The sequence below is a fragment of the Drosophila navojoa genome, chromosome 3 (genome assembly GCF_054131105.1).
Source record: "Drosophila navojoa isolate 15081-1374.11 chromosome 3, UAZ_NAV_1.0, whole genome shotgun sequence".
In the NCBI taxonomy this organism is placed as follows: Eukaryota; Metazoa; Arthropoda; class Insecta; order Diptera; family Drosophilidae; genus Drosophila; species Drosophila navojoa.
The window spans coordinates 2913831-2941649 of NC_142891.1; the positions used below are offsets into that span (position 1 = coordinate 2913831).

The window sequence follows — 27819 nt, forward strand, 5'->3', positions numbered from 1 at the left end:
GTCCGATTGATAAACAGGCCAGCCCACTACGATTAAAAATTAAAACAATTTTACAATTTTAAAGTCACCAATATTTTTACTTCATATATTTTAAAACTTTTAGAAATGCGCTAAAAATATATATAAATTCTTTTTATTTCTGCTAGAAGTTGTCTAAAACAATTATAATATATTTTTTAATTATTTGTTAGAATTTTACAAAATTGAAAAATAACGAACAATTGTTTTCATTTCTACTAAAGAATAAGATTATAATTATTTATTTTTTAGCAGAAATCAAAAAATTGTTAATTAGTTTTCAATTTTATAAAATTATAACAACAATTAAAGAATGTACTATAATTGTTTTATTTTTGCAGTCAAGCAAATATTGAAGGAATTTATTTATATTTTTAACACTTAGAGTAAAAATTAAATAAACTAAAATTATATTTTATTTTTTCATTTAACACTTGCAAAACAGTAAATAGAAATATTAAAATTGCAAATCTAAAAACAATTGTTTAATGTCAAATAAAGTTGAAGTTTTAATGTTTGCTTAACTATGTTTTTTGTTAAAAAATATATAACATTCATATCATATATTTTTTAGCATAAACTAAAAATTATTTGAAGTAAATATTAAATCTTCAACTTTATTAATTTGTTTTATTTTACATTCTCATTAGTTTTACTTATTGTTTAGCAAGTGTTAAATGAAGACAAAATATATTTTTCATTTATTTAATTTTTACTCTAATTTGAAATTGTGAAAGTTTTAAAATAGTTGAAGTAAAAATATATTATATTTTTTCTATGAAAAATTAAAAAAATTCACATATTTAAAAAAAATTGAATTTTTAAAAATATAAGAAAAATAAATATAAATAAGAAAAATCATTTGTTTAATATTTTACTTCACTTGTTTTTTATTTTGATTTTTTTTTTTTTCATGTATAAAAAACCAACAAAAATTATAATTAGAACTAAAGCAAAGCGTTTTTAATTAATTAGAAAAGAAGTTGCTAATAAAAATGGGTGTACAATGTGTTTGTTTTTTCTTTCTTATTATCTTGCATAAATATTTCTATGCATTTAAGTTTTTATCTTTTGACTAAATAAAAGTTTTTCTTCGTTAAAAGTCTCGTTGCAAAAACAAAAAAGTCATATGTAAATTTGGTTTTTGGAAACGGAGGAAACGCTTAATTGCATTGCTGTGGCTGTGTTCTTGTTGTTTTTCTCTCTTTAATTTAAAACAATTTTTGATTTTTATTTATGCAAATTGATTTCGTTCGTTTAAAAACTTAAAAGACACTTGGACAATGTTTAAACTGCTACGATTTGATATCTTTTATGTTTTCTTTTGTTTAGTTTCTTAAATGTTTTTGCTTTTGTTTTCAAAATTTTTAGTTTTGGGTTTACATAGTTGTTGTTGTTGTTGTTGCTTTGAAATTGTATTTATACAATTCGCATATATATATATAATAGAGATGTATTTATTTTGTTATGCCCCAAATGAATATTTCAAACCATTCAAATAATGCTTAATAAATAAATAAACATGTTGTTGTTGTTGTTATTATTATTATTAGCTTTCTATTTGTCCTTTTCCGACTCGGCGGCGGCGACTGGCTTCTTGTTGCCAATGGGCAGAGCTACCCGGATTCTGAAATCATAAACAGATTAACATCTACCACTATATATATATATATGGTTAGCTAGTATATCTCACTTGTCGGTAATCTCTGTCAACTTGTTGCGCACCAGATCCAAATAGGTATCGATCGATTGTTTGTTATTCTCATAGACCTTGGGCAAGGTAAACAGCGAGACGAAGGCTGATCAAGTAAACAAGAACAAAAGTTAATATAAATCCAACTAACTGTAGATTAACTGATCTACCTAGTATGACCAGCGTCATGCCGTTGAACCAGGCTCCAATGTAGGTGAAGACCCACAGAATAACGCCAAATTTAATCGAATCAATGATATCCTCAACCAAAAACAAGCGCCTCAGCTCGGCCGTGAAGCCATTTATATGGGCCACAGCCACGCCTGCAATGTGCTGCACCTTCTCCTGCGGGAGCGTCAGATCCAATTCCAGATATTCTCTAAAAGAAAGAGGCAAACATAGGTTATTTCATTCTTCTCTCCTACTCCCTTTCTTTCCCTCTCTACTCACTTGAAGGGATGTCCATCGTTTGTCTTTTGCACCGCCTGTGTCACAGATTTGTAGATTCTGAAGGCGACGGTTCCAATCAGAGTGAGCAGCGACAAATAGGCAAAGACGCTGATCACCGAGAAGCAGGAGATGGCAACCAGGGTGATGAGGCCGGCGCCGAATACAATTCCCGACTTTTTCACATCGCGCCAATAGATCAGCGACTCGACTGGAAATGAGCAGAGCGAGTAAAAATGGAAATTAGTTACAGTTTAAGAAGCATTCAAGTATGGGAGAAGCAATAAAGCGTTTGATCGAAATCCACTTACAGTTTATTATCAAATTACAGTTTAAGAAGCATTGCGCATTGAACATAATTTAAAATTTTGCTTTAATATAAGAGCACCAGGGCCTTAAGAGCTGCTCTAGCTACGTATAAAAGATGCAACTACTAATCGTATAACAGTAATATAAGGTTTGGTAAGCCTTAACAGATTTTCGAGGCAGCTGTAACAGAGAAACTCTCATGCTCTGTTTAAATAATCGATTTCAAGAATATAATATAAATAAGAAGAGCAGAACCGTTTTAGTAGCAAGCGAAATTCGGTACGCTCAGAGAAATCGAACATTCGTCTTGCCCTTTATAATTTAAGAAAACGCATAGTTACAATTTATCAATCACAGTTTAGAGTGTATAGAGCTTAAGCATTGTAGATAAAGTTGCTTTAGAGTTACAGTTGAAGAAGCTTATGCTAAAGTAATTCGTAATCAATTACCTAAAGAATTGAGTATAAGAGAAAATCAATATTCTAAAGCTGCTGCGGTTCGACTCGGCCAAAGCTTAACAAGTTAAACAAGCAGAGGAAGCAGTCAAATATCAGTTTGAAAGTCATATTATGCAAAGCACGCACTTAACAGTTTGGCCAGCAACGCTAAGAAGGAAGAGTAGACAGTAAAGAGAGAGCGTGAAGAGGACAGTTGCTTGTACACTTTGACAAGCATTGGTGTTGCTCCTTTGCTTTTTGTTGTTTTCTGCTGCCCACTGAATTTATTTCTTTTTTTCACAGTTGACGAGTGACTGAAGAAGACCAAAATACACAAAAAGCACACGCAGACAAAGGCCATGAGACAGCTGTCTGAATATGTATGTATGTGTGCATTTTTGTCGGTGTGTGTGTATATCTTTTGCTCTAACAATTATGCAATCTATGCGATACACAAGCACACACAGACACACACGATACTACACAGAGATCAACTATGCTGCAGCCCATGCAAATGTCAGCTAATAATGATTGGTAGCACGATTAGCACATATACTACATATAGTATATATGCATAAATATATATATATAATATATGTGCACATATATATGATATATCTATAGTTATATATATTTATTTATATATATTTATATATCGCTCACTCACAGATTCTGCTCGACATTTTATTCGTTGTTGCGATCGTTGCTTGAGGCGTTCGTTGCCAAGTTTTATACTAGACAAATATTATATGCCTCAAACAAAATATTCCGAACCGCAGAGCCGGACAAAAGAACACACACGCACAATAGAGAGACAGAGAGATAGAGAGAGAAAGTGAAAGAGAGTGGGAGAGTGAGAGCGAGCGTAATTCTAAGAGAGCGAAACGGATGTGAATTGAAACACAGTAAAAGAACTATTGAAAGATCAATGAATGATATAGATATTAGTATATCAAGCATATATACAAATAAATAATATATATGATTAACAGTTCGATAATTATTCCCCTCTCTATCTCTCTCACACTCCCATTGAAATTATCCGATTAGCAGTCAATGCACTCAATCGCCTAGCGAATTCAATGAAATTTCGATTTTTCTATGTGGCGGAAGAATCTTTCAATTGATTTTAGCTATAAATAGAGTACTCTAGTAGCGGATTCTTCTTTTTCTATTATATTCATTAAACATTATACAATAAACAATGTGCGTTTAATTAAATACGAATTTTATGCGTTCTTCATTCGTTTTGCACCCTCTTCTATTTTTAAAAGCACTTTTCAAAATAGGTGCAAAAACATTATTTTAATTGCTTAATACCCTGCGTGTGCGAGCTTGCATTTGTGGGGTTGCCTAGGTTGATATATTGCTCATAATTTTAATAAATATTTCTGCCTTAATTTCTAATTAGAATTCGAAGTGCACTCGAACACTTGGTCTCTTATTAATACTAAAATACATATCTGATTGACGAGCCAACAGTGAATCCTTTTAAATAATATTTCTCTCTCACCGCTTCCAATAAGAATTCGATGTTTACCCGTTCGCTCTTTTACTCTCTCGCGCTCCTACCAGGCTCACAGCTGGAGCTCAATGGAAACGTTGAAAAAAAAACAAGCTGTTAGAAAACGCAAAGAGGAGAGAAAGAGCGCAGCGCATCCACAGGCGCGCATTGGAAAGCTTCCAATAGAGCAGATCATGGAAAAAACATGCGGCTAAGAAGAATAAGCAGCAATAGCTAAGCAAATAGGAAAACAAGAAAAAACATGTTTTGGGAGGTGGATTAAGCTAGAAAACAACAACAACAAAAACAAGCAGCTAGTTGCGAAGCAGACACGTCTGGAGGTTATGCAAATCGACAGCAAATTAGAAAGGAAACAAGAGATGGGCAACAAATTGAAACTGGGTTAAAAGACAATCCAATGTGTGAGCATAAATAAATACCTACAGACATATGCATATATGTATGTATTTACATACATATGTGAATGTATGTACATATGTTGTACATACACAAACAATTTCTCATATGAAAGAAAGCGCTGCGAGAGAAAGTTTTCTTTGTGGTTGTCTCTTTATCAATTGAAAAAGAGACGTCGTCACAATTAAACATATTGAAAGCGTGTAGGCTGATAAAGCAACAACGAAGAAGAAGAGGAGAAAGAAGTGCATTGGCCACTGGAATTGGAAGTTCGATCTGGAACTGGGGGCATGTGAGATGGGAATGTTGTGGGCAATCAACAACTGGTTTCAATCACAAACACGTTTGCGCTGAAAGTGAAGTGGACTCTTTAAAAAAAAAGCGAAGAGCAAGAAGACGAGCACCAAAAGTGCCTAGATAAGAAATATGTAAGCGTGCAAATGTGTATGTGTATTCTAGAGATGTGCGTCGTTGTCACCGTGAGTATTGCCATAAGTATGCCTATAATGGAAAGGTATCTTTCGGATTGCAGCATAAGTAAAATATTTGTATAACCTCCAGAAGGATGTGCGAATTGCAAAACACATCCATCTCTTACAGCTCTGTCACTCTCTTTCTTGCTTGCTGCCCTTAACCCATTTTGATTTAAACTATGTGACGGAAAATATTTCAATTTGAAGTTCTTAAACTTCTCAAACAAAAACAACTTCCGCCCAAAGAAAAAACTCTCATACAAAGCAGATGTCACAAAATTACTTCAATTCGCATTTCGTGCGTGATTGTGACGTCACGCGCACATCTCAAGCGCGTATTTGGCGAGCACGCGGTGAAGATAACCTTGAATTAGACTAAACGCACACACAGCAGAGTGTGCGATTGCACACATATGTACATATATGCTTATTATAAGCTGCTGATTTCGTTAAGTTTTGTTATTGTTGTTGCTGTAGGCAAGTTCGTTGACTGCGCCGTTAGCCGAAAGAAACTTTTCGACGTGGCAATCAAAATTCAAGAGCTGATCGTACAACAAAAATAGCAGTCCAAAGCAAATTATGCAAAAGGTAAATGTAGTTGTTGTTGTTGTTGTTGCTGTGCAGCCATTTAATGGCCACGCTGGCTGCGCTGCTGACGTTGGCAATCGAACAGTAGCAGTGACAGGCCAGAGCATAGATAAGGCTTAATGATAAATCAAAGTAGACAGTTGATAAGCACTCGTTTACAGTTATTTGATTCTCTTCTCGTTCTTGTTGTTGTAGCATTTACCTGGGCCACGTTCGGGCAGGGACTGGAAGTTGCCATTGGAGTTATTGCGTGAGTAACGTTTGCTGCCACCGGCCATAGCTGAAATTTATTTTTGTTTTTTCTTTTTTATAACAGGGACTTGGCGCCAAAAAATATGTGCAAAGTTGAATTGGCGTGTCTAGCTTTAATTAAACTTGGCCAATGCACGCACACAATCACACACACGAAAACTGTAAAAAACAACTGTTAAGTTACAAGCGATACTGCGGACCGCCGTCTGCTTCGAGCGCAGCAAAAGAACTGGAAGAAGTTCAAACACAAAACAAACCAATAAGCCGACGGCGCGCTACTGCCGCAGCGGAGCTGTGTGCGAAAGAGAGAGAAACAGAGAGACGAAGCAGCACGCACGCAGTCCAAACAAGTTTTCTGGAATGGAGCAAGTTTGCACATCAGAGAGCGCATGCGAGAGAGAGGGAGCGTGCGATCCCAGCGCATGAAAGTAAAAAGATAACGCGCAATTGCAACAACAAAAGCTACAAACTTGACTACGTATGTGGGCGCGCACGAGCGCAAGCGTTCGTCAGAATGTGTTTAGCAACGTGTCAAAGCATACGACGATTCAACTTCGTATTAGTTCGGCCAGCTGCCACGAAGCTAACGTTACGTTCAATTTAACGTAGTGGGTGCGGTTGTGGTTGGCGTTGCGACGAAACGCATTGTCGTGATTCATAGACGGACTGTCATACACACATACATTCATACATATGTTTATATGAACAGCGCGTCAAATTGGAGGTGTTGAAGTGCGACTGTGTCTGAGGGCTGAAGCAAAGAAACTGCGTCGAGCTGCACTGGAGTTAGGGTGAGCGCTAGCTACACTGCTTGCCACAACCTTTCCCTTCTTCAAGCAGTGAATAGTGTTCATTGAACTCTTTCCAGCTGCAACGCAAAATCAAAACAAATTGCGTTTTAGACCAATTTACAGTGCCTGCAAAACTGCTCTGACATCATGGGATGTCCGCACCAACCCCATTTTACTTGGATTTATGTATTTCCATTTATTCTTTTCTTTTTGGCGCGAATGAGTAATAAGCTCTGCTTCAAATGATATCATGACCCAAAAGCGAACACAAAGAAAGATAGAGGGAGATGGCAATAGACGCTGACATAATATGTGAATCGAGTTTGCTTTTGGGCGATACACAATAAATAAATAAATGATATTAATAACAATACAAAATGCACCTGTCTGCTTACATATTGCATAAGCGAGCGAGTCGAGAAATGTTATAAAATAATAATGATAATGAAATAATTAAAAGCATGAATTCAGTGGCAAACACAGCAGCGGGCAACAATCAAAACGAGACCAGATGAAAGACAGCCAAATTAAAGGCATAAATACCCAAACAACAATGTAGCCTAGGCATAGTCGTGTGTGCACGACTAGCAAATACCCTGCCTCGACTGGCTATGGAACTAATAGATGTAAATGGAAGATTTGTATATTCTCTCATAACTATTATGCCTATATATATAAAATCTCCATTTCCTATTACTTTAGACCTCTCTGTATTGTTCTCTGCCTTTGTCACTTTGGATGTCACGCTTCCATTTTATTTTATATAATTCTCCCATTATCTCTCTCACTCTCTCGATTTGTGGGTCTCACTTTATTTCTTTCTTTTTCCAACACTGTCCGCTTTTCTCCTATGTCTTTCTCTGTCACCTAAAATTGTTAGAATTGAATTTTACCATCTTTCTCTCTCATTTATTTTCTCTCTCTCACACACTATCTCTATTTTTCATTCATACCCACACTATGTATCTCTTTTTCTACATTTATCAGTTGTTCTCCTTTTTATATTAGCTTATTAATCTTTGCCAAACACCCTACTCCAACTACACCTATTGATAACAGCTATTGATAGGCCTATCTATATTCAAGTGCGAGCAAATATAATTCAAAAGTCTTAGTGCTTTGTCATTTTTGCCACGAACTCTGATTAGCTGAAACGGAAACTCATAAATGTTCGGCTAGAATGTCAGACGGTACAGTGGACACTTTGCCAAAATAACTATCGAGAAATCGTATACCTACATATAGTTGTTAATTTTCAAAAAATCTGGCAAACACATTTTGGCATAAAATAAGTCACAAGTTATTGTTAACAAGAGAAAACAGGTAATTTGACAATATTAATAGCCAGCACAAAAGTCAACCTCGAACTCTACTGCTACAAATTAGTTATATATAATAGAATATATTTAATAGAAGAATAAAGTTTAAAAATAAACAAATTTAACATTCGAAGAGATGCTTAAAAACCTATACTACTGAATATAACTTAAAATAGTGCAATTTAGCTTTAAATCATCAAATCCAAAATTTACACAATAATTTTTATTTTAAACACTAAGAAATGATTTTAAAATTGTATTTTATTCCATGGTAAAAGTGATTTAGGACATGGCTATAAGGCCAGACCAAATAAACGGTCTACCCTACGAAGTATTATGTGGGAATAATGCAGCCATACAGAAAAGGTGCTTGATAGAGAAGAAGCCAAAATATTTTGTGCCTCTTTGCACATACGAAACTGTTTATAAATAAATGCTAGCTGCAATTGGAAACAGCAAAGATAGAAAGAGAGAGCGAGAGAAAGGCAGAGATATCTATTCTATCTGCGTAGATCGCATATAACACTATGCAAAGAGAAAGAGAGAGAGAGAGGGGGAGGGAATGGGGCTAAATACTTACGAGTTTCCCGATTTAAGGGCAATTCCTTAATTTCAGCGAGCGTTGCGAGCAGCGCCTGAAGCGTTTCTAAAGCAGCAGCCATTACTTATAGATTAGGTATTTATATATGTATATATTCGACTCTATATATATTTTGTATATATATCTGTTTATTTGCGGCTATGCAACTGCAACGATACGAAACGGAATTAGGAAGTACTAAATAAATGCACGCGACGCGACGGCATTTGCATTAACCGTTAACTGCAACGAGGTGTTCGGCCGAGCGGCGTACGGCGATCAGCGAACCTAAAAACTACAAAGCCTAGAACCTAGAGCAATCCAACTGACTAACAGAGGCCCCCAGACTACAACAGCAACAACAACATCAACGACCATGGGCAAGAGACAGTGGGCGAATGCAGCGAATGACTTGCCAAAAATGAGAAACTGAAACAAGAACAAAATTGGCAATCGAAACGAGCCTTTTCATCAGTGCACTGATAAAATGTCGTAGTATAGCGTACACTTAAAGAAATTAGGCAGCCAAAATTATATAGACTAATACAAATAATTTTTGTATATAATAGAATATTTTATGTAAACAAAGATAAAGAATCATCCGCTGCCATATCAGCAGCATATGTATACTGGAAGAAATTTAAGCCGTAACTTTATTATATTGCATTTATCTCTATATCGTTTATACGATTTGAAATAAAATGAAATTATTACTTATATATCATTTTCATATGTTATATAATTTTTAGAGTACACCTTTGGTCGGTGTGACACAAAACGTGTGAAGCGAGCAACGCCAAAGAATCGAAAGTATTTATGTAGCTGTCAGTCAGTTGTTGTTGTTGCTGTTGTAGTTGCTGCTGCTGTTCTTGTTGCTGAGGTCAACAGCTGATGGTGCTTTACATATTTGTGAGTTTTTGTATCTTTGTATCTTACAGATGCGCACAGAAAACACAGACAGGAATACACACACGCACGAACAAACGAGAGCGAGCGGGACGAGTGCACGAAGACGAACCGTAGAGAAGCAGCAATTGAAACGTTGCGTGCAGCGTTGACAAAGTCCGTACATCAACTAAACCACAATTAAATTTTCGATGCGCTCAGCTGCAGGGCCTGAGCATTCGAGGTACACAAATATACAAACATTTATGCATAGGTAAAAGGCAGGCACACACACACACACTGATACAGTTACAGCTGACAAATACTCGTACGGCACTCATTTGTGTGTGCTTATATAGGGGCTATTGCAAATACATATGTAGAACAGTGAGCAGTGCAGAGAGCCAGAGAGCGGCAGAGAGAGCGGTCAAGCTGTAAATATTCGCCTTGCTTATTGTGTATGTATGTATGTATGTATGAATGTTGAGTAGGTAGCGATCCCTAACAGTCGAACATGTCGTTGCAGGCAAAGGAGCAGGTACGAACGTAAACGAATGCCCTTCAGCAGGTAGACATGAGACATGAGAAAAAAAGGGCGAACCAGGGCTGCAGCGCTCCTCAACTGAAAAACAGTGGGGTAGACATGTGTATAACACAAAATGCATACATACGAATACACACTGTGTAGTTATAACAAACAACTGTTATACTTATCAGCTGTGCCTGCATTCAAACGATCGCTTTGTTGCAGCCCTTAAGCTAGCTGAGCAAAATTATAGTAGTCTCTCTCTTACTCTCACTCACACTCTTACTCTCTTTGCCTGCTGCTCTCTGGCGGCAACAGCGCGCTTCGTAATCCGAAAATCGAACTGCTTAGACAATAAGTGCAACAACAAAATGGCTGAAACAGCTAAATGTCTAAAATTAGCAGACAAATGCGAGCGTCGACGCCAACGTCGTCGTCGCAGATGCCGGCCGGGCAGACAGCGACTACAGAACTAGCCTAAAGCAAGTGCAACAATAACAACAATTGAGAGAGCGAAGAGAGGACGGACGCGTGAGCGAACAGCATAAACAATAATAATTCAGAGAAGCAATTCAAGGTTAAGCAATCGGCGGCACTGCTTGTCGAGCAAGGTGTATAAGCTTTGCACTGCTTGCCGAATAACCCGCCAAAACACAATTCATTTCGAATCAATTTAATTGCTTTTTTTCGAAGACTGCGTGTGGGTGTGGGAAAAGTTTTTATGCGCTTCCTCGACGCGTGACGTCAGAGGCTATTGACGTGCGGCCTTTTCTGCTTTTTACTCAGCGTAATTGTACTGGAATAGCGCATGACATGAAATTTTTTATCAGAGAATATGTATAGCTATCTCTGTTAAGTTCACTTTCTTTTGGCTGGTAGAAATGACTTAAGAATTATAGAGATATTTGGAGAGAGCGAGGAGAATCAGTTAGCAATTTTATGGAAGTTGTATAAGTTTAAAGTAATCAGCAAGATAAAGTAAAACGCTAGAGACCTAAGTTTGGCATGTGTGTTACTGTTAAGATTCTCTTCCTGAATAAAAAATAACTACGAAAATATTGACTATAGTACTTTTTGTATTCTATATAATTATTTGTTTATTGATCTTCATAATTCATATTAAATATATTTAATTTTAACTTAGGGTAACTTTTAGTCGTTCCCCCTCAAGTTTTTCGCATATTTATTTAATTTATCAATTTGCAAAAAAAAAAAAAAACAAAAAAAAAACTTCTGTTCACACTCAAATGCAAATTTCATTCTATATTTCTATAATGCAAAATTTTGTGATGATCTAATGCGCCAATCGCTTGGCCTGGAAGCGAATAGTATTTGTTTTTATAGATAAACAAATATATATGTACATATATCTGGTATATTTACTTATGATACTATATATTTATAAATCAAAGTGAGCATGCAGTAGCCGGCACGTAAGCATTTCACCTCTAGCAAAAATAAATCTATTTGGAAAGGCACAAAAGCCGGCCGGCTAAAAAATCAGGTGAAAGGCAGACTATGAACTTCTGGTATATACATATATATATGCACATACATATATGTGAAGTCATATACAAGAAATTTCTAATTCTGAATCACAAAATAGCGTTGTTTGAATGTTTCAAGCGGTTTGCTTGGGCGTTGAAACTATTTCCAGATTTATGAATCAACTTCAGAGAAAACAGGTTTACGGTAGAGCAGTAAACAACTTAGCTATTTGCACTACTGAAACCATATTTAGTATAATTATAATAATTTATTTATACTTTGGAATAAAGGCACTTTTTATATTGCTCGAGAACTATTTGAGTTCTGATAATAAACATTGATTTTAACAAGTTATACCTAACTTATAATATATAATATAATATATACATACATTTTTGTACAAAATTCCTAATCTCATCCTAAGTATTTTCACAATCCACAAAAAAGTCTTGAATTCGTAAATTCATAGATCAGATCTGGCAGCTGAATCAAAGCGTAAAGAGTATTTCCTCTTCCACCTTATGCTTAATACAAGCTCTTGCTATTAGAATGTCTCGGTTGGTTCTCCTTATGGCCAAGACAAGTCGAAATCACTGGATTGTGACTCAGCGACTGCCTGCTAAGGCCCACAGAGCGTTGCGAGCATTCCCAGTGGGCAGTCCGGATTCGGATTCGAGTGCAAATGGGTATGCTCCATGGGCATTAAGTATCTCTAGACTTTGCACCAAAACGGGACAAAAGTAGACTCGAATCGAGCAATTGCTTTTACGTGCCAAGCGGGTGGCGCATCAAAAGCAGCCGCTAATTTTATGGCCAAGACTAAATAGGGGGGCGGCATAGACGGTGGGGGATGTAGAGAAAGATTTTAGACATTAATTTCGTATATTTTCTATATGAGAGCAAAATACGTGTATAGTTATTGGTAAATTTTTATGAGGCACTTTGTTTGTTTATAGTTTTAAAATGAGCTAAAACAATTTGAATATTATGTGAAAATCATTTCCACTCATTAAACATATACACAAAATATTTTGTTCTGTTACCTAAAAGTCCCACTTCAAAATATATATTTACTAATTTTTATTTCGAGTCAAGTTTTGTGTTTAATCTCTTAAGTATTCTGCCTAGCTTTTTCCTTACACTTTGGGCTCAACAACTGCTTAACATGGGCTCAGTCTATGTTAAGCTTAACAGCTTAATGTTAAGTATGCTCGGCTAACATAGTTGAGCACTGTTATGTTTACTCTTTACACACAATAAATTCTATTTTACCCACGAAAAATTCTATTTAAGGCTTGATATGAATAATCTCAGTCCGAGTTGTAGCTCAGGCCTGGAAAATTCTCACAGAGATTTAGCATATATATATATATATATATATAGAGTCAATTACTATATATATATAGTAAATGTGCTTCTAGTTCTCGTTGGGGGCAAAGCTCAAGCGATGCATCGTCAAATTGGCATTTGTTAGTCAGACGAGAAACGTAAATACGTTGACTTTCATAAGTTGATGAAACTAGATTTAGTATATCTACTATATATTGTATATACACCTATTTATGTGCCCATTATTGTTGTGCATGTTTCGCTGGCGTCGATTGCATGCGAGCCTCGTGTGAATGAAAGCGAGGGGGCACCGCCTCCTCTCAATCTTCCCGCCCTCTCCGCAGCCTTCAGCTCGCACCTTTGGCGCACGGCAGGCAGACGGCGTATCAGCTTGCATTTCAGTTGGTAGACGAGTGAAAAGGTTTTCCATTTTTCATTTTTCCAACTGAGGTTTATATACTCCGTATAAAGCTAAGTCATGAAAGCGTTTAGCATGCGATCCGATTACCGATTTTTTGCTTTTTGTTTTTAGTCATTTTTTGTTTTCAGCTTTTGCCGCTTCAGTGCCAGCCGCGGGGCGTGGCAGGGGCTGGGCGTTAAGGTAACTGAACTGCGATTATGCCTGGCTACTAATTATGTAGGCGTGGCACACACACACACAAACAGAAACACTCTGTTATGGCCACAATTAATGCAGTCGGCCGTTTTTGGCTTTTGCGATTTTGTATTGCGCGCATTTAGGCGCTGGACGCAAAATTTTGTATGCTTTTTGCGAGCTGTTGATAGGCGTTGCCCCGAGGGGGAGAAAGCAAAATAATGCACAATAATAAAGTGCTTCAAAAGGGAAACGAAACAAGAGAGAGAGAGAAAGAAACACAAATAGCGGGATTGCAGTAAATGCAGGAAAGAAAAGCCTTTCATATACTTTTCCCCCTTAAAATATAATAGATTTTGAGCAAAAGCATAATAAATGCACAATAAAATGCTTGAAAATTTGATGGATCATAGAAAGTATCAAATGTGAAGCCAAAGCTTGGCCTGTCTCGCCTATTAGGTAAATATAATATATATAATGATATTAAATTAAATATAGTTCAAGTTAAGATTAATTGATAAAAAAAATTGTTAAGTTTCACCTAAAAATAATGAAAGACAAATTCTAATAATATGTTTTTTTTTTTTTTTTTTTTTTTCTGAAACTTGAAATAAAAACTTAATAAATATTATGATTACATAGAAAGAGTATTTTCTATTCTAACTTATACAGCTTTTCTCAATAAAGCGCCTCTCAAGTTCTCTATTTATGGGCAAGACAAGTTAAATCAACGAATAGAAACACAGAGACTGCCCCAGGCCCACATAGCGTAGAGAGACTGTATTGGATTCGAGCATAAAATGTGCCTAGAGTATCTCACCTTGACGCACACTCGATTTACATGACTATTTCCGATTAGTTTCTCAGCTCAATACGATCCAGTCAAATCCCACTAATGATAAAAATAATTCTGCCTATGCCTCCAGTTACTGCAGGGTATATAGAACAAGTCCTTCAACTTAATATAGTGCAGTACTTAGAGCTTTAGTGATATAGTCAAGCATAAATTCAGGGTTGTTCATAGCAATTACAATGGACGCAGACAAAGAGACACAGAAGCAAGTGCACAACAATAAAATGCGTATAATAAAAAGCGGGGCATACTTTGAGGCCTTATAGAGGCTGCTCATGGGACAGGCTAAGTACAGATGGGGCGGAGGCGTGGCATAGCTACGTTTTGTGCGGGCGAAACAATGACATCATTATACAAATATTTCTATCTATATATATAACCCCTATATTGTGGACAACAATCCATTCTCTTGCTGCTGTATTATGTACAGTTTGTTTGTTGCGATTGACAGCTATTTGTACAGTTTGACAAGCACTGGGCCGCTTAATACACTTACCTAGCGGGTGCAAACGTTCGGGCTTGAACCAGGCATCTGCAAATAGGCGATGGACAATATTGATTTTCGTTAGTTTAGCATTTTGGGTTTATATGTGTGTTGTTGTGCAAGGCAATTAGAGTGAGCAGAGAAAGAGATGGAAAATAAATGTAGAGAGGGAGCAGAAGCGTGCATTAGGCGGTGTTTCAAAGAAGCTATAAAAAATAAAAACTAAAACATGCAAAACAAATTAGTAGACGTAAGTATACGAGTTAGTATAAGAGCTAGAGCACCAGAGTAGACCCACGTAGCACTTGATTATACAACAAAATGCATTTCCATTCACCCATTGACAGTTAGTTATGTTTCTGATTGGTTATATGTATGCGTGTCTATGTGTGCAAAACTTACTGGGATCCAAAATGGAGCAAATCAATGGCCGCTGCTTGCAGACGCCATTTTGTCCGGCCTCGCCAATTGTACACATTTTTCGTTAATATTCTTTCTTATTAGAATAAATTTGATTCACCAAGCAGTTGCTAAAGCAGTCGCAATTATAATTACAACAGCACTTTCGATCTGCGTATTTATTAATTTCTGTATATTTCTTTCTTTTCTTTTACGCAGGCACTAAACAATGCACACAACGAGAGCAAGCGAGAGAGCAAGCTAGCGAACTACGACGTTACGTTAAACGTTATCCAATTGCGTAAAAGAATTCACTGCCATCCGTTAGGCACACGACGCGTATAGAGACTGAACGTAGGCTGAAAAAAAGCTTCAAAAGGACTAGTTCCAAAGCAAACGCAACGAGGGCGCGAGAGCGCGCCTCAAAGAGAGCGAGAGAGTGAGAGACAGCGAGTGAGCATTTAAGTGGAAGCGAATGCAAAATCGATATGCGACCTGTGCGCTAAGTTGAGCAACCGCGCTTAGCCCTGAACTCGCATTACTCGCATCAAATAAAAAAGCTCTCGCTAAAGCTAGCAAATGTATCGATTAACAACTGCAGCTGACAGCAGCGCGTGTAGAGTCGGCAGAGCCGTTGCGTTGCAGCGCATGCGCTGTCTTTGTAGACTTCGAGTGGGCGTTGGGCCTAAGGGTTACACGGAAATTAACAGACGGCGGCGTCTATTTCCTTATATTTCTTTTATTTTTTCTGCTCTCCGTTTTATTATTCTTTTTTTCTTTTGGGTGCGGACGTGCACTGCTTGCAGCTGAGCTGCAGAGGTTGGGCTCAGTCTGATATGAATCCAATAAGCCGCCTGGACAGAGGGCGTCAAACATCTGTGTCTAGTTTTTTGTTGTTTTTAGCTTTTTAGCTGCAATGTCTTATGATTTATGTCATATACTGTGTAAACAGTTATGTGAAATCTTAGTCACTTGCCAAGAGCAAATGGATTGGCAAGTATCTGAGAGAAAGAGACGGAAGCTGACATTAGCTGGTTGTGCAATTCGAACTGTACTTCAATGTTATTTTCATCAAAGTGCAATTAACCTAGAAATGCTTTATAAGTTCTTTTCCTTATCCCTTCATCGCTCTCCTTCTCTTGCATTATTTAAAACAGTTATTTCAGCCATCATTAGAGAGGGGGGGTCTAAGACTTAGACTTATTTTCAGGTAAACCTGATCCCATAAAGTCCATACGTTTAACAAAAAAGGTAAAATTTGAACAAAAGTCTTCCTTAAAAGAAAATTGTCTCATAGAAGTTAGCTAAAAACTTTTCGGCATAGTATAAATCTAGAAAAAGTTTCTCAAAATCAGTATATCTAATAGAAAATTGTTAAATTAAATAAAAACTTTTCCTTTAACTCCAATCTTAAAATAGGATTTTATGACAACTTATAGATTGAACCGTTTCAAATTAATGAGTATTATATATTATAAAATAGAAAATACCTTTTCATTACGGCAATTCAAATATATATGTATGTATGTATGTAATGTACACATATGTATATACAAGATTCGATCTATTTATGTCAAACTAATTTGTGTATATATTGATGCAATGCACATTGTGAGCTGTTAGGCAAACAAAAAAAAATCGCTTCGATTATACATTTAAAGTAAACAAAAAGTAGAACTCAGAGTTATTTATAAAAGAAAAGTGCCAGACTTGCTCCAAAATAAGAACTTTTTAAATTATTCATGTTTCTTTAAAAGAAATTCTCATTAGCCTTTTTTTAGCCCACAACTCAGTGGAGAACCCAATTGGAACACGAATTGCACTTGGAACAACAAGTTGAACAAACACTAAAAGATTATTCACACTTTGTTTAGAGTGTTTACAGAATTTTCAGCGTGTCGCACTTCTTCTGGGGCTTTCACAAATTTCGTTACACTCTATTTAAATAATTTTCTTTTATCTTAAGCACAATCTGGAATAACATGATAAGTACATAGCCATTTATGTACGACGATATTCACAGTCTATTTATAAGAACCTCTAATTGCCTTTCGATTGCGGCATGGCAGCGGTGCCGGCGAGCCGAACTACAGTTACAAAGCAGGCGATAAGTGTAAAGCAAAGGCGCTGATAAGTGCGGGCTTAGCCCATGTGTCAAGCCTCGAATCAGCGAGGAGAGCAAAGAGTGAACGGTAAGAGAGAAAGAGAAAGAGAGAGGCAAAGCCAATGCAAGGGCCCCTTCAGCTGCAAACAGTGCTGCGAGTTGCGACTTCTTGCAGCTAACATTTGGCTCTTTTATGGCATAAGGTTTTATAGCAAAGGAATTTTTCTGATATTTTTCATATGTATATCGAATATTAGAATTTTTTGTACATATGTAATTATTTATTTAAATAGATTTCCTTTTAGAATTTTTCTGTTGTCAATCAAATTATAATTGGTTCAACAATTTTTTTAAATTTAAAACAATTCTTTCACAAATATTTGAATCTATAAAAAATATTACAATTCATATTTTTGTTATAGTAATAATGATAATTCGGCCCCGCTTTGCTAAGGAATTTTTAAACTTTAAGTGCATATCTCACACAATTAGCTTTATTTTAGCTTTATTGCACATTTTTTACTGCCAGCACTAATACGTGCACACACACGCTCGCAATTGGCATGTGAAGAAGAAAGCGAGGAGAAAAGAGCAACTGGTAAAGAAAATGCATTATCGTTATCGATACTGTGACTACAGCTGGGTCGATGACGAGCCGCAAAGTCAATGCCAATTGGAAGCAAAAAAGAAGAAGCACACATAATGTAAGACCGGGAGACAGGCGGACAGGCAGTCAGCCAGTCAGACATTTAGCGTATAGTTGCCATAAAAATAGCAAATAAAGACAAAGACAAAGGCGAAGGCAAAGGCAAAAGCATCGTCGGATCGTCGGATGCAACCAAACAAGAAAGAAATTACTAATTGGAAAATTTTGCCGGCATGCGGCGAAAATAAAGGCGCAGATTGGAAAGCAAAAAGAGCACATCAAGTAGGTTAATTGACTGACTGCAAAATACGCTGTACACTGTGAATTTACTAATTAAAATTTAGACGTTGTAATGTAATTGATTGCTAACTGAATTCAAATTTTTCTGAAGTGTATTATATAAATATGCACATTTCTAGTACAGTATTGTATTAGTCAATATACTCTATTGCTCTTAACGAACGGGGTATACATATAAATCTGATACTGAAATGAATTTGCGCAGTGAAGCGGGCCCCTAACTAGACAATTGAATTATGCAGGCAAGGCTTAAATTAAAGAGTACTCGAAACGGCAGCAGCAGCAACAGCCACAGCCACAGCAGCTGCTAGCGTTCTGTCTCCCTGCCTTCCGCTTTTCTCTTTTGCTATAATTGCTTTAATGGACATACGCTAAAATGTATGTAGCTCGAAAACTAGAAAGAATAAAATTAAATGTGAAATATGAATTATGAATGCTGTGCCACACGTCAATGGACGGCAAGGCAGAACAGCAGCAGCAGCAGCGGCAGCAGAAGTTGAGCAACAAAGTTGCTGATTCATCGGAGTCTAATATAAATACAATATATTGTAGATGTATATATGTATGTATGTATATAGATACATATTTACAAGAAAAATCACATTAAAACTATGCCACATATATATATAAAATATATACGCAAGTTCTATTGACTAATTTAAGCGTAATTGCACAGCCGTGACTCACGACGAATGAAATGATGACGACGATAGTATTTCTAGGCCATTCGATCAGGGCTGCCGAAGGCACAATTTTTTTATTGGCTTTTACTCATCAAACTTAGCCAATTGCAATTTTAAAGCTAGTCACTGCAGCTAAGTAGCTAAATTTCTATCGATAGTTGGCTGCACTCTGAATGGCGATCCACTGCGCTGGAAAGCTCCGTAGGAGAGAGCGAGAGCATCGTAGCGAGCGAACGGCAGCGAGGGCCGGTAAGAGGTTGCATGCAAATTTTCAGCCGTAACGAAAAGCGTTTGCCAAACTGAAATTCAATTCGCGTCAAATACATACATACATCAAAATATATTTAAGCATTGTTGTATTTATTGTGTACATTAAAAACAGCGCAAAACTTGATGCCGATGACATCAGCGAGCGCAAAAAAATAAGAATTAAATGCCAAAGCCGTAAAGCAAAAGGCACGCAGGCTACGAAGAGAGAGAGAGACAGTGTGTGTGTATGGAGAAGAGAGCGTGCAAGCGGCTTGTTTACTGTTTAACAAAAAAAGAGTGACTAAGTAACAAATATAATACCAAGAACAGTAACAACAACAGCAACAACATCCGCTCTGTAACAGAGTGACCAGAGCAGTGGGGTGACGCTTTCGCCCAAAGGTGCGGTCGAGGATACGCAGGAGGGAGTGAGACAAGAATAACAACAAAACACAAATGAACAAAAAAAACATTATGACTAGTTGTCAGGCACAAAAACTAATTAGATACAGAATGATAACGAAAAACAATAATATATGTATGTATATTTATATGTCACATAAATTTATTCTATACACTTGCTGCAGATATATTGTACTCATCAAAATGATCATCTAATAAAGACCGAATTGCTAAACGGGCTTTATCAAAATCGGTAATGAGATTTTCGCCAATTTCAGGACAGTAGATATGATATCAATGTTTAGATATGTAATTGAACTCTTTAGTTTTATAAAATATATAAATATGTAATATCTCAGACGAGCTGCACCTATATACGATTGATCATATTTAACAATACCTTAAGCAAGTCTATAAAATATTCGGCTAGCCGAAGCTCTCTTGGGTCTCATGGGAAATGTTTGTTTTGTATTTTCACTTACCAAGTCCGTACTTGTAAAAGATTTCCTCCACAGATACGATTTTTGGTTGTTGTTGTTGCTGTTGCTTTGTCGGCGGCTGCTGCTTGGCTGGCTCCGGCTTGGCTGGCTCCACCTTGGGCGGCACCACCTTGGGCGGCTCTACCTTTGGTGGCACCACTGTAGGAGGCTCGACCTTAGCCGCGGGCTTAGCAACAATTTCGTCATCATCCAAATCGGTAATCAGAGCAGGAGTAGAAGATGGAAACGGAACTGCGGCTGGAGCTGGAACTGCTGCGGTAGCTGCTACATCCTTGAAATCACTGAGCAGATCCTCGGAAGAGATGAATTTTTCATTGTCCTGCTCCTTGAGAGCATCGGCAATCGGCTTCTTAGCCGGCGAAGGAGTATAGGAGACAGAGGGTGAATCTGTATCCGAATCCTTGTTGGCCACAGCAGGGGTTGGAGCTGCAGCTGGAGCTGGAACCGCAGGTGCAACTGGAGCAGCAGCTGGAGTTGGTTTGATTAGGAAGTCATCGTCGTCATCATCATAAAACTGGTCGTGAGTTGAGGGCGCAGTTGGCTCAAAGGGCTGCAAAGGAGCACTGCTCACTGGCTTGAGGCCCAGCAAGTCCTCCTCCTGATCGTGGACAGGCTTGACAGTTGCAGCAGCAGCTGCAACTGGAGCAGGTGCAGCAGCGGGAGCTGAAGGGGGAGCGACTTTGTTAGCATCGCCGAACATCCCGCGCTCCACATTCATAAAGTCGCTAGTCAACTCGCCCACATTCTGCTTGACATCCTTCACACCCTGCTTTAGAAAGTCTCCAAAATCATCCGCTTTCTGTGCAAACTTTGCATCCAGCTGCTCCTGCGCCTCCTTCGCCCCGGCGGACATGCGCTGCACGAATGCCTGTGGATCGCCGAAATCCAGATTCTTTTGCTCATTGGCAAAATACTTTTCGGTGTGGGCATTATCGTCCTGCACACCCTCGCCGCTGACGTTGGCGCTGCCGCTGCCGCTGCCGACGTTAGCGTCGCCGAGCAAATCGTCATAAGTATTGCTAACCTGCTTGCTGGCTGCATTGAAAATATCCTCAGCCGTATTGGCCGCCTCCTTTTTCAGATCCGCAAAATTGAAGTCCATTTTACAATGCAATTAATCTCCTTCTGCTTAAGCTGTTTTTGTTGTTGATGTTAGCAATTGCAGCTTTGGTATCCTTTGTGCTGATTGGATTATGGCTTACACTCACTAACACATATATGGATGGACTCGCATACACACACGCACACGGACACTTACGCACGTAGTCGACCGGCCTGATAGTCGCTATTTCGCTTTTTGATTTCGTTGAATTTATTTATTTATAGTATTAAATGTCTGTTAGAGATTTTGTGTTTAGTTTCGTTTGCAACGTTTCGACCGTTCTACTTAAAATTTAATTTGTTTTACAACGCGTTAAACGTGCGCAGCAACTTCTCCGTTTGAAAAATGAAATGAGACTGCGCGATTGTGTGACCACACAATGAAAAGCTACAAATGTTGACACATATACGAACTTCATGACAGCCCTGGCTTAGAGGTGGACTACTAACAAATATTTCCAGCCATACATTACGATATCTTAATACACACTAAATTTAATCGTAGTTTAAATCAAGCGGTAGTTTAACTAAACACTGGAATTTTTATAATATTATTATTATTTTTAACATCAGCAAAATTATATGACAGTTGATATCGTGACTCAGTAGCTGACCTATCGATATGTTCTCAATTAAGCTTTAGCGTCATCGATGTATTTCAGAGACAGCAGTTAATATTTCATGTTTATTGCAAGAATGCTAAAACTAATTTACATTTTGTATTGAGGATTTTAATAGCTATACAACCAAATTCACGCGGTCCACTTTAGACAGCGGGTATCCTGATGAGTGCGCAGGCAGCGAACGCGACAATAGCGCGTCCCACACGCTGTGCACGAATATTGAGAAAAGTTGCCACAGACTGCACAAAAATGACGGACTGGTTTTTGAGGCGGCGGCGCAGCTGCGCTCTCGTAGTTGGGCCTCTGTTTGTCCTCCTCGAGCAGTTGTTGGAAATTCTTGCGATATTTGGCTCGAAAGTATTCGGCTCCTTTTCGCTTACCCTTCTTCTCCTTGGCGTTCTTTATGCTCTCCTGGAATTTGGGTAGTTTTTTGGACATTACCAAATCTGCATGCGGATCATCTTGAAAGTTATCCCGCTCGAGAGCTTCTAGAGCTTTTCGTGCACGTCGTTGCCGTGCTGCTTCATCCAGCACCCGCTTTTTCTCCGCGTCCTTGATACGATGCGATTCGCGGCCCGTCATTATTTTGGTTGTAGCTATTGATTATACGTAGAGTTTATGGATCCTTCTCGTGAAGTGGAAAGCTAATGCGATCCATTAACTCATCCACACGCGCCTGAAGCACATCAACAATATCCGTGGAAATAAACAAATGATTCTCGTCCAAGTCTTGTATGATAAATTTTCGACCCAGCGCCAGTTTCTCATCCAAATGTAACAAAAATTGTTTCATAGCCGGATCACTACAATGAATATCTTTATAGCAATTTTTTTTTTTTTAAATATTTTATTGTTTACTTACCATTCAACAAGCACTCCTTTCATAACATTTACCATGTTTTATGACAATAAAAACATTTGAGCAAGCTGCAAATTCTAGAACAAAATGCTAACTACTGATTTTTCGATATGTCGATAACAACAACATTGACATTCACTGAAAACGGTAACAAGTATTGTTCAGTTGTGTTGGCAGTTGCGGTATTTTATGCGATTAATTTGAACAGCTGTTCAATACAATTTTCAGCATTAGTTGAAATACAATATGACTCAGATTAGGTGTTCATTTTCTTCCTAAAATCTCCTATTTCGAAAGTGGCAATATTTAAGAAGAATATAGTCAATTATTATGCAGACACCGGCAATAGTTACTTCGACTGCGCAGCCTAATCGCTATCGATAGTTTTGTTGACCGATAAATTGTTTTAGTATTGTTCTAACGCGCAGCCAGCCAAAGAGTGAAAATAAATAAATAATATTTATTTAGGTGGTTTCGTGTGGCGTATACATGATGTGGAAGCATTTTACAATCACATTTACGCTACTTGCCAGTTTTGCCACCCTGGCATCTGGCAAATCAGATCCCGGCATCATTGACGTTGTAATAGATCAGGTAAAAAGAAAAAACCAAAACAAAAACTATGTAAAATGAATGTACGAATGGTTCCCATTTGTTTAGGATCTGCAACCGATTGTGGAGCAGCGTCCGCTATTGGCAAATACGAAGATTTACATAAAACGTAAGTGCACTGAATTTTGCAACGTGAGCAATTTGCAATAACTGAAAACTTTTTACTACTGCCCTTACCCCCCTCGCTTTAACCTCTTACGCTCTCTGTGCTCTCTCCCTTAACGTCTTACTCCTTTCGTATAGTGGAATGCTCTTCCGAAGGTGAAGTTCCATTAACTATAAACTTTAAGCTGACGCAACATCCATGTCTATACGACGCTCGATTTGTAAGTAACCTATATATGTATATGTGAATTTATTTTTCTTAATATTTACTACAAACGTTTATTCAGCTGCAGGCACTCAATGACAAACCGAATCTGCAGAAAAATGTTAGCTTAAGCCACCTTGTGAAATCCACAAGCAAATATGCCAACTGCACGCATCTTATTGTACTCAGCGATGTCACCGACGACGCCAACAAGCAGGAGGAAGTGCACGAGCTGAAGAAGAGCCAAAATCCACTTGCGGTAATTTTGTTGGCAACATTTTATTCTATAACTGGTGTGTGGGGTTGTGTGTGACTCAGTAGCGAATACCTAATATACCAGTATATGTGTTATCTGAAACTTCTACTTATCACACTGCGTACTCATGTGTATGCTGTTCCATGCGGAAGTACGAGAATGCTGGATAAAAATACTTTTTTTTTTTCGAAAATATGCTTGAGTGAAAAGTAGTTAATTGTAGTTAATGTATATACCTAACATATACATACATATGTTTGGTATATATAATATATAGATTATATATACAGAAACTATACTATGTTTAGACGCTGAAATAGAAGCTTTATCATAAGTGGTAATATGTTAAGACTTTTTATTGATATGGAACGCTGTTGTGATTCCGTAAATAAGCAGTTTTTACATTAGCCTGATTTCTTGACATTCAATTCCAATATTAAAATCTAGATATAGATTATATCATAAATAGATAGATATACTAGAAAGTATATCCAACAGGTTTAACGATTTTGCTGGCAAGTATTCGTAAGAAATACCTAAGAAATATGCATATGTTTTTTGCGTCATCAAAATTATGGCTAAAAATTGTAAAAAACAAGTTTTTTCATTGATATTATATGTAAATGGGTAACTATATGCTAATTATTATTAACCTTAGACCAAGTGTAATAATCTCATAAGAATATCCATATTTATAGTTTATAATTAATAATAAGCAGCTGACACGTGTTCTAGTGTTAAAAAAAAATCGTATACATACATACATATGCACGTAAATAACTTCATAACTTTTGTAGGCAAAGCCCAAGACAATTGCGAGCATTGCTGAAGACGGCATCTACGAGCTGGAGCTGACCATATTAACAAATCCACCTGGTCAGCCTTTTCGTGCAACGGTGCATATTGAATTCCTCGGTCCACATGGCTACATATCAGCCATTGATTGGCCTTTTTTGCCGGTAAGGATTTGCACAAGTTACTGTTGTTCTATGTACTACTATATCTTTTAACTATCGTTTACAGTTCTATCTGATCATGTGTGTGGTTTATGTTATATTTGGCATCATTTGGCTATTTGTTTCATTTGCACAATGGCGAGATTTGCTGCGTATACAATTCTGGATAGGGGGCGTCATATTGCTTGGAATGTTGGAGAAGGCCTTCTTCTATGCAGAGTATCAGACAGTGTCCAATACAGGGCATCCCGTAGAGCATGCCGAGCTAGTTGCTGAGTTTGTCTCCTGCGCCAAGCGCACACTAGCGCGCATGTTGGTCATCATAATGAGTCTGGGTTTCGGCATAGTCAAGTAATGGACTCTAAAGAGCTGAATCAGAAGCCTCTATTAATTATAATATAAATTTGTATACTTTCACAGACCTCGCTTGGGTCCCATGCTACATCGCGTTGTGGGCGTGGGCACTTTGTACTTTGTACTGGCTTGCGTGGAGAGTTATTTGCGTATTACCCGAGTCAAAAGCGATCGCAGCGAGCTGCTCCTATCAACCATACCGCTCGCTGTTCTGGATACTGTAATTTGCTGGTGGATATTTACGTCCCTCGTACAGACAACGCGCACGTTGCGACTGCGCAGAAACATGGTTAAGCTCTCACTGTATAGACACTTTACAAATACGCTAATATTCGCTGTTATTGCTTCGTTGATCTTCATGTTGTTTGCTCTGCGTTTGCGTAAGACCGAGAGCTGCACACCTGTAAGTCCAACTACAAATTTCCTATCGGCTATGTCTATATATTTGAATTTCACAGGGCTGGCATGATATCTGGCTAGATACAGGCTTTTGGCATATACTGTTCTCTGTGCTATTGTTGGTTATTATGATACTTTGGCGGCCCACAAATAATAATCAGCGATATGCATTTACGCCGCTACTGGATAATCCAGAGGATGAGGACGACGAAGGTTAGCTAGATCGCCAACAAACAATTATTAAAGCATAAGTTAATTCTCTATCTTACGCTTGCAGATGAAGAGGATCAGTTTGTAGCAGATGCGTATGGCATTAAGATGCGTGGCACCCATCAAAATGGCAACGCACAAACCACTAAAAATGCACGTGCGGCCACAACCACGGAGGATGATGATTTGCGCTGGGTGGAGGAGAATATACCCTCATCAATGGGTGATCCAGCATTGCCTGTGCTCGATTCCGATGAGGAAATCATAAATACTAAGTTTGAAGTTTCCAAAATGCAATAAGCTGTGTACCTAAGAGACTTTTACATATATATCTATATATATTTCTATATATAAATATATATACTGCACATTTATTTATAACTATTTAATGTACGCACTAAATGAGAGCCGAGGCGTTTTAATTGCTGGTCTAATATAGCACCTCGACTACTCAGCCTGTTGCTCCTCTGCCCCAATGTTAAACACCTAAATCCTTTTCCTTGTTTCCATCACACAAGCACTTTTCGAATTTGTCAGCCCGTGTAAAATATTGTATATGAACTCAACAGCAGCAAGAACAGCAAAGGTAACCTTTCATTTTCCTCCTAATTAAAGCTAAATCTTAACTTATTTGTAATCACTTAGCATTAAGTTTGTAGATATCTAGTGCGACAAAATACTTTGAAGTATTGAAAGAGACCCGAAATCGATTCTCTACACGTATAGAACTTCTTATCAGACACACACACACACGCATAAATGTCGTGATTTTGTACATAGTTGATAATGCAAAAGAAAAAAGAAAACTAAGAGTATTTATATAAACATATATAATAATCACGATAAAGAGAAAAACAAACAAAAATGAACGATACGCATAATAGGAAAAAGTTTCAATTTAATTTACTGATAACTAAAAAATGTATTTGTATTCATGTATTCGATATAAGGCCACACATCTTATCTTATTTAAATTGATAAAAAAGAATTATTATAAAACTTGTAACTTGTAGCGCAGTTTGCGAATTTTTTCATGAAAAATAAACTAAAGCATAGCCATACCAAAACCAAAAACTTTGAACATTTTAATTGAACATGAGAAACGTATTCTTGGAACGGGAATAAGGAGCGAAATATATTATATTTAGGAAGTTAGTAATGATTCGCTGATTGAAGGATTGATCAGATATTCAGCTAACAAAAATCGATTCTAGTTTATTTGAATTTAAGAATTTATTCCAATGTTGAATATATTCCAATATATTCTATTGCGTTTCAGGTTATTGTAAACTTTAGTAGAACTTTAATCTCAATAAACGTGTATTTGAAACTGAAAAAAAAATTTAATGTAGTCAAATATGAATTTTTATATGCAAAATGATATAAAATAATATAATAAAAATATTTATAAAAAACGTATTTTTTGGCTTTAAATCATTTTGTAAATATTATTTTTATCGCCAACTAGAAGTGATAAAAAATGAAATCAAAAACATTTAAAATTCAATAGAAGAAGTGTCATTATCTATCTGAGTATAGCATCGATTAATCTTCAAAAGCTTACAGACTAGAATATGTAGAATGTTGAAATTATTCATTATAATCTGATCAAAAAGCTGCTCCTTTGAGGTGAATACCGACCCTTAGCTATGTATTTCTGCCTTACAAAGCCATTCCGTCAAAAATCAATATTAACATAAATCAATAGTTTTATATATGTTTCGCTGATCGGTACATAGTGTGTATTTGTCGGTAAAAGTACATAATGTAAAATTTATGCTTCGAGCTTCTTATTGTTACAATACACATACATACATATATTATTTATTTATTTAATTTATTTTTTTTTTTTTTATGTATATTTATAA

General features: G+C 37.1%; 4 protein-coding genes and 2 long non-coding RNA genes across 15 annotated transcripts; 3 read left to right on the plus strand and 3 right to left on the minus strand.

The window, feature by feature from the left end:
• Positions 1-1319: 1319 nt before the first annotated feature.
• Positions 1320-21743, minus strand: Rtnl1 (reticulon). 10 transcript variants are annotated; one of them, XM_089257126.1, is made up of 7 exons: positions 17426-17440; positions 15391-15558; positions 15001-15036; positions 2162-2369; positions 1882-2090; positions 1712-1817; positions 1320-1645 (listed from the first exon to the last, which is right to left on the minus strand). In XM_089257126.1, the coding sequence occupies exons 2-7, from the start codon at positions 15464-15466 to the stop codon at positions 1576-1578; spliced, it is 705 nt and encodes a 234-aa protein (XP_089113252.1). In that variant the 5' UTR covers positions 15467-15558; positions 17426-17440; the 3' UTR covers positions 1320-1575. The 10 variants fall into 10 exon arrangements, with proteins under 10 accessions (XP_089113252.1, XP_089113251.1, XP_089113248.1 ...); XM_089257125.1 differs by lacking the exon at positions 17426-17440 and adding an exon at positions 17292-17421; XM_089257122.1 differs by lacking the exons at positions 15391-15558; positions 17426-17440 and adding an exon at positions 20254-21743.
• LOC149091614 (uncharacterized) lies at positions 6507-7307 on the plus strand. The gene is made up of 2 exons (XR_016196376.1): positions 6507-6929; positions 7007-7307. It is a non-coding gene; the product is annotated as an uncharacterized LOC149091614 (long non-coding RNA).
• LOC149091615 (uncharacterized) lies at positions 17948-19841 on the plus strand. The gene is made up of 2 exons (XR_016196375.1): positions 17948-18419; positions 18557-19841. It is a non-coding gene; the product is annotated as an uncharacterized LOC149091615 (long non-coding RNA).
• A 300-nt stretch (positions 21744-22043) lies between the features above and the next one.
• LOC115563162 (zinc finger HIT domain-containing protein 1) lies at positions 22044-22577 on the minus strand. The gene has a single exon (XM_030385719.2). The coding sequence runs from the start codon at positions 22575-22577 to the stop codon at positions 22125-22127; it is 453 nt and encodes a 150-aa protein (XP_030241579.1). The 3' UTR covers positions 22044-22124.
• An 18-nt stretch (positions 22578-22595) lies between these two features.
• Positions 22596-22999, minus strand: Tfb5 (transcription factor B5). The gene is made up of 2 exons (XM_030385720.2): positions 22858-22999; positions 22596-22798 (listed from the first exon to the last, which is right to left on the minus strand). The coding sequence occupies exons 1-2, from the start codon at positions 22890-22892 to the stop codon at positions 22612-22614; spliced, it is 222 nt and encodes a 73-aa protein (XP_030241580.1). The 5' UTR covers positions 22893-22999; the 3' UTR covers positions 22596-22611.
• A 174-nt stretch (positions 23000-23173) lies between these two features.
• On the plus strand, positions 23174-27025 carry LOC115563161 (Golgi-pH regulating cation channel). Its single transcript, XM_030385717.2, has 9 exons — positions 23174-23448; positions 23515-23575; positions 23710-23792; positions 23859-24035; positions 24830-24991; positions 25056-25339; positions 25409-25745; positions 25801-25954; positions 26019-27025. The coding sequence occupies exons 1-9, from the start codon at positions 23344-23346 to the stop codon at positions 26249-26251; spliced, it is 1596 nt and encodes a 531-aa protein (XP_030241577.1). The 5' UTR covers positions 23174-23343; the 3' UTR covers positions 26252-27025.
• Positions 27026-27819: the final 794 nt, after the last annotated feature.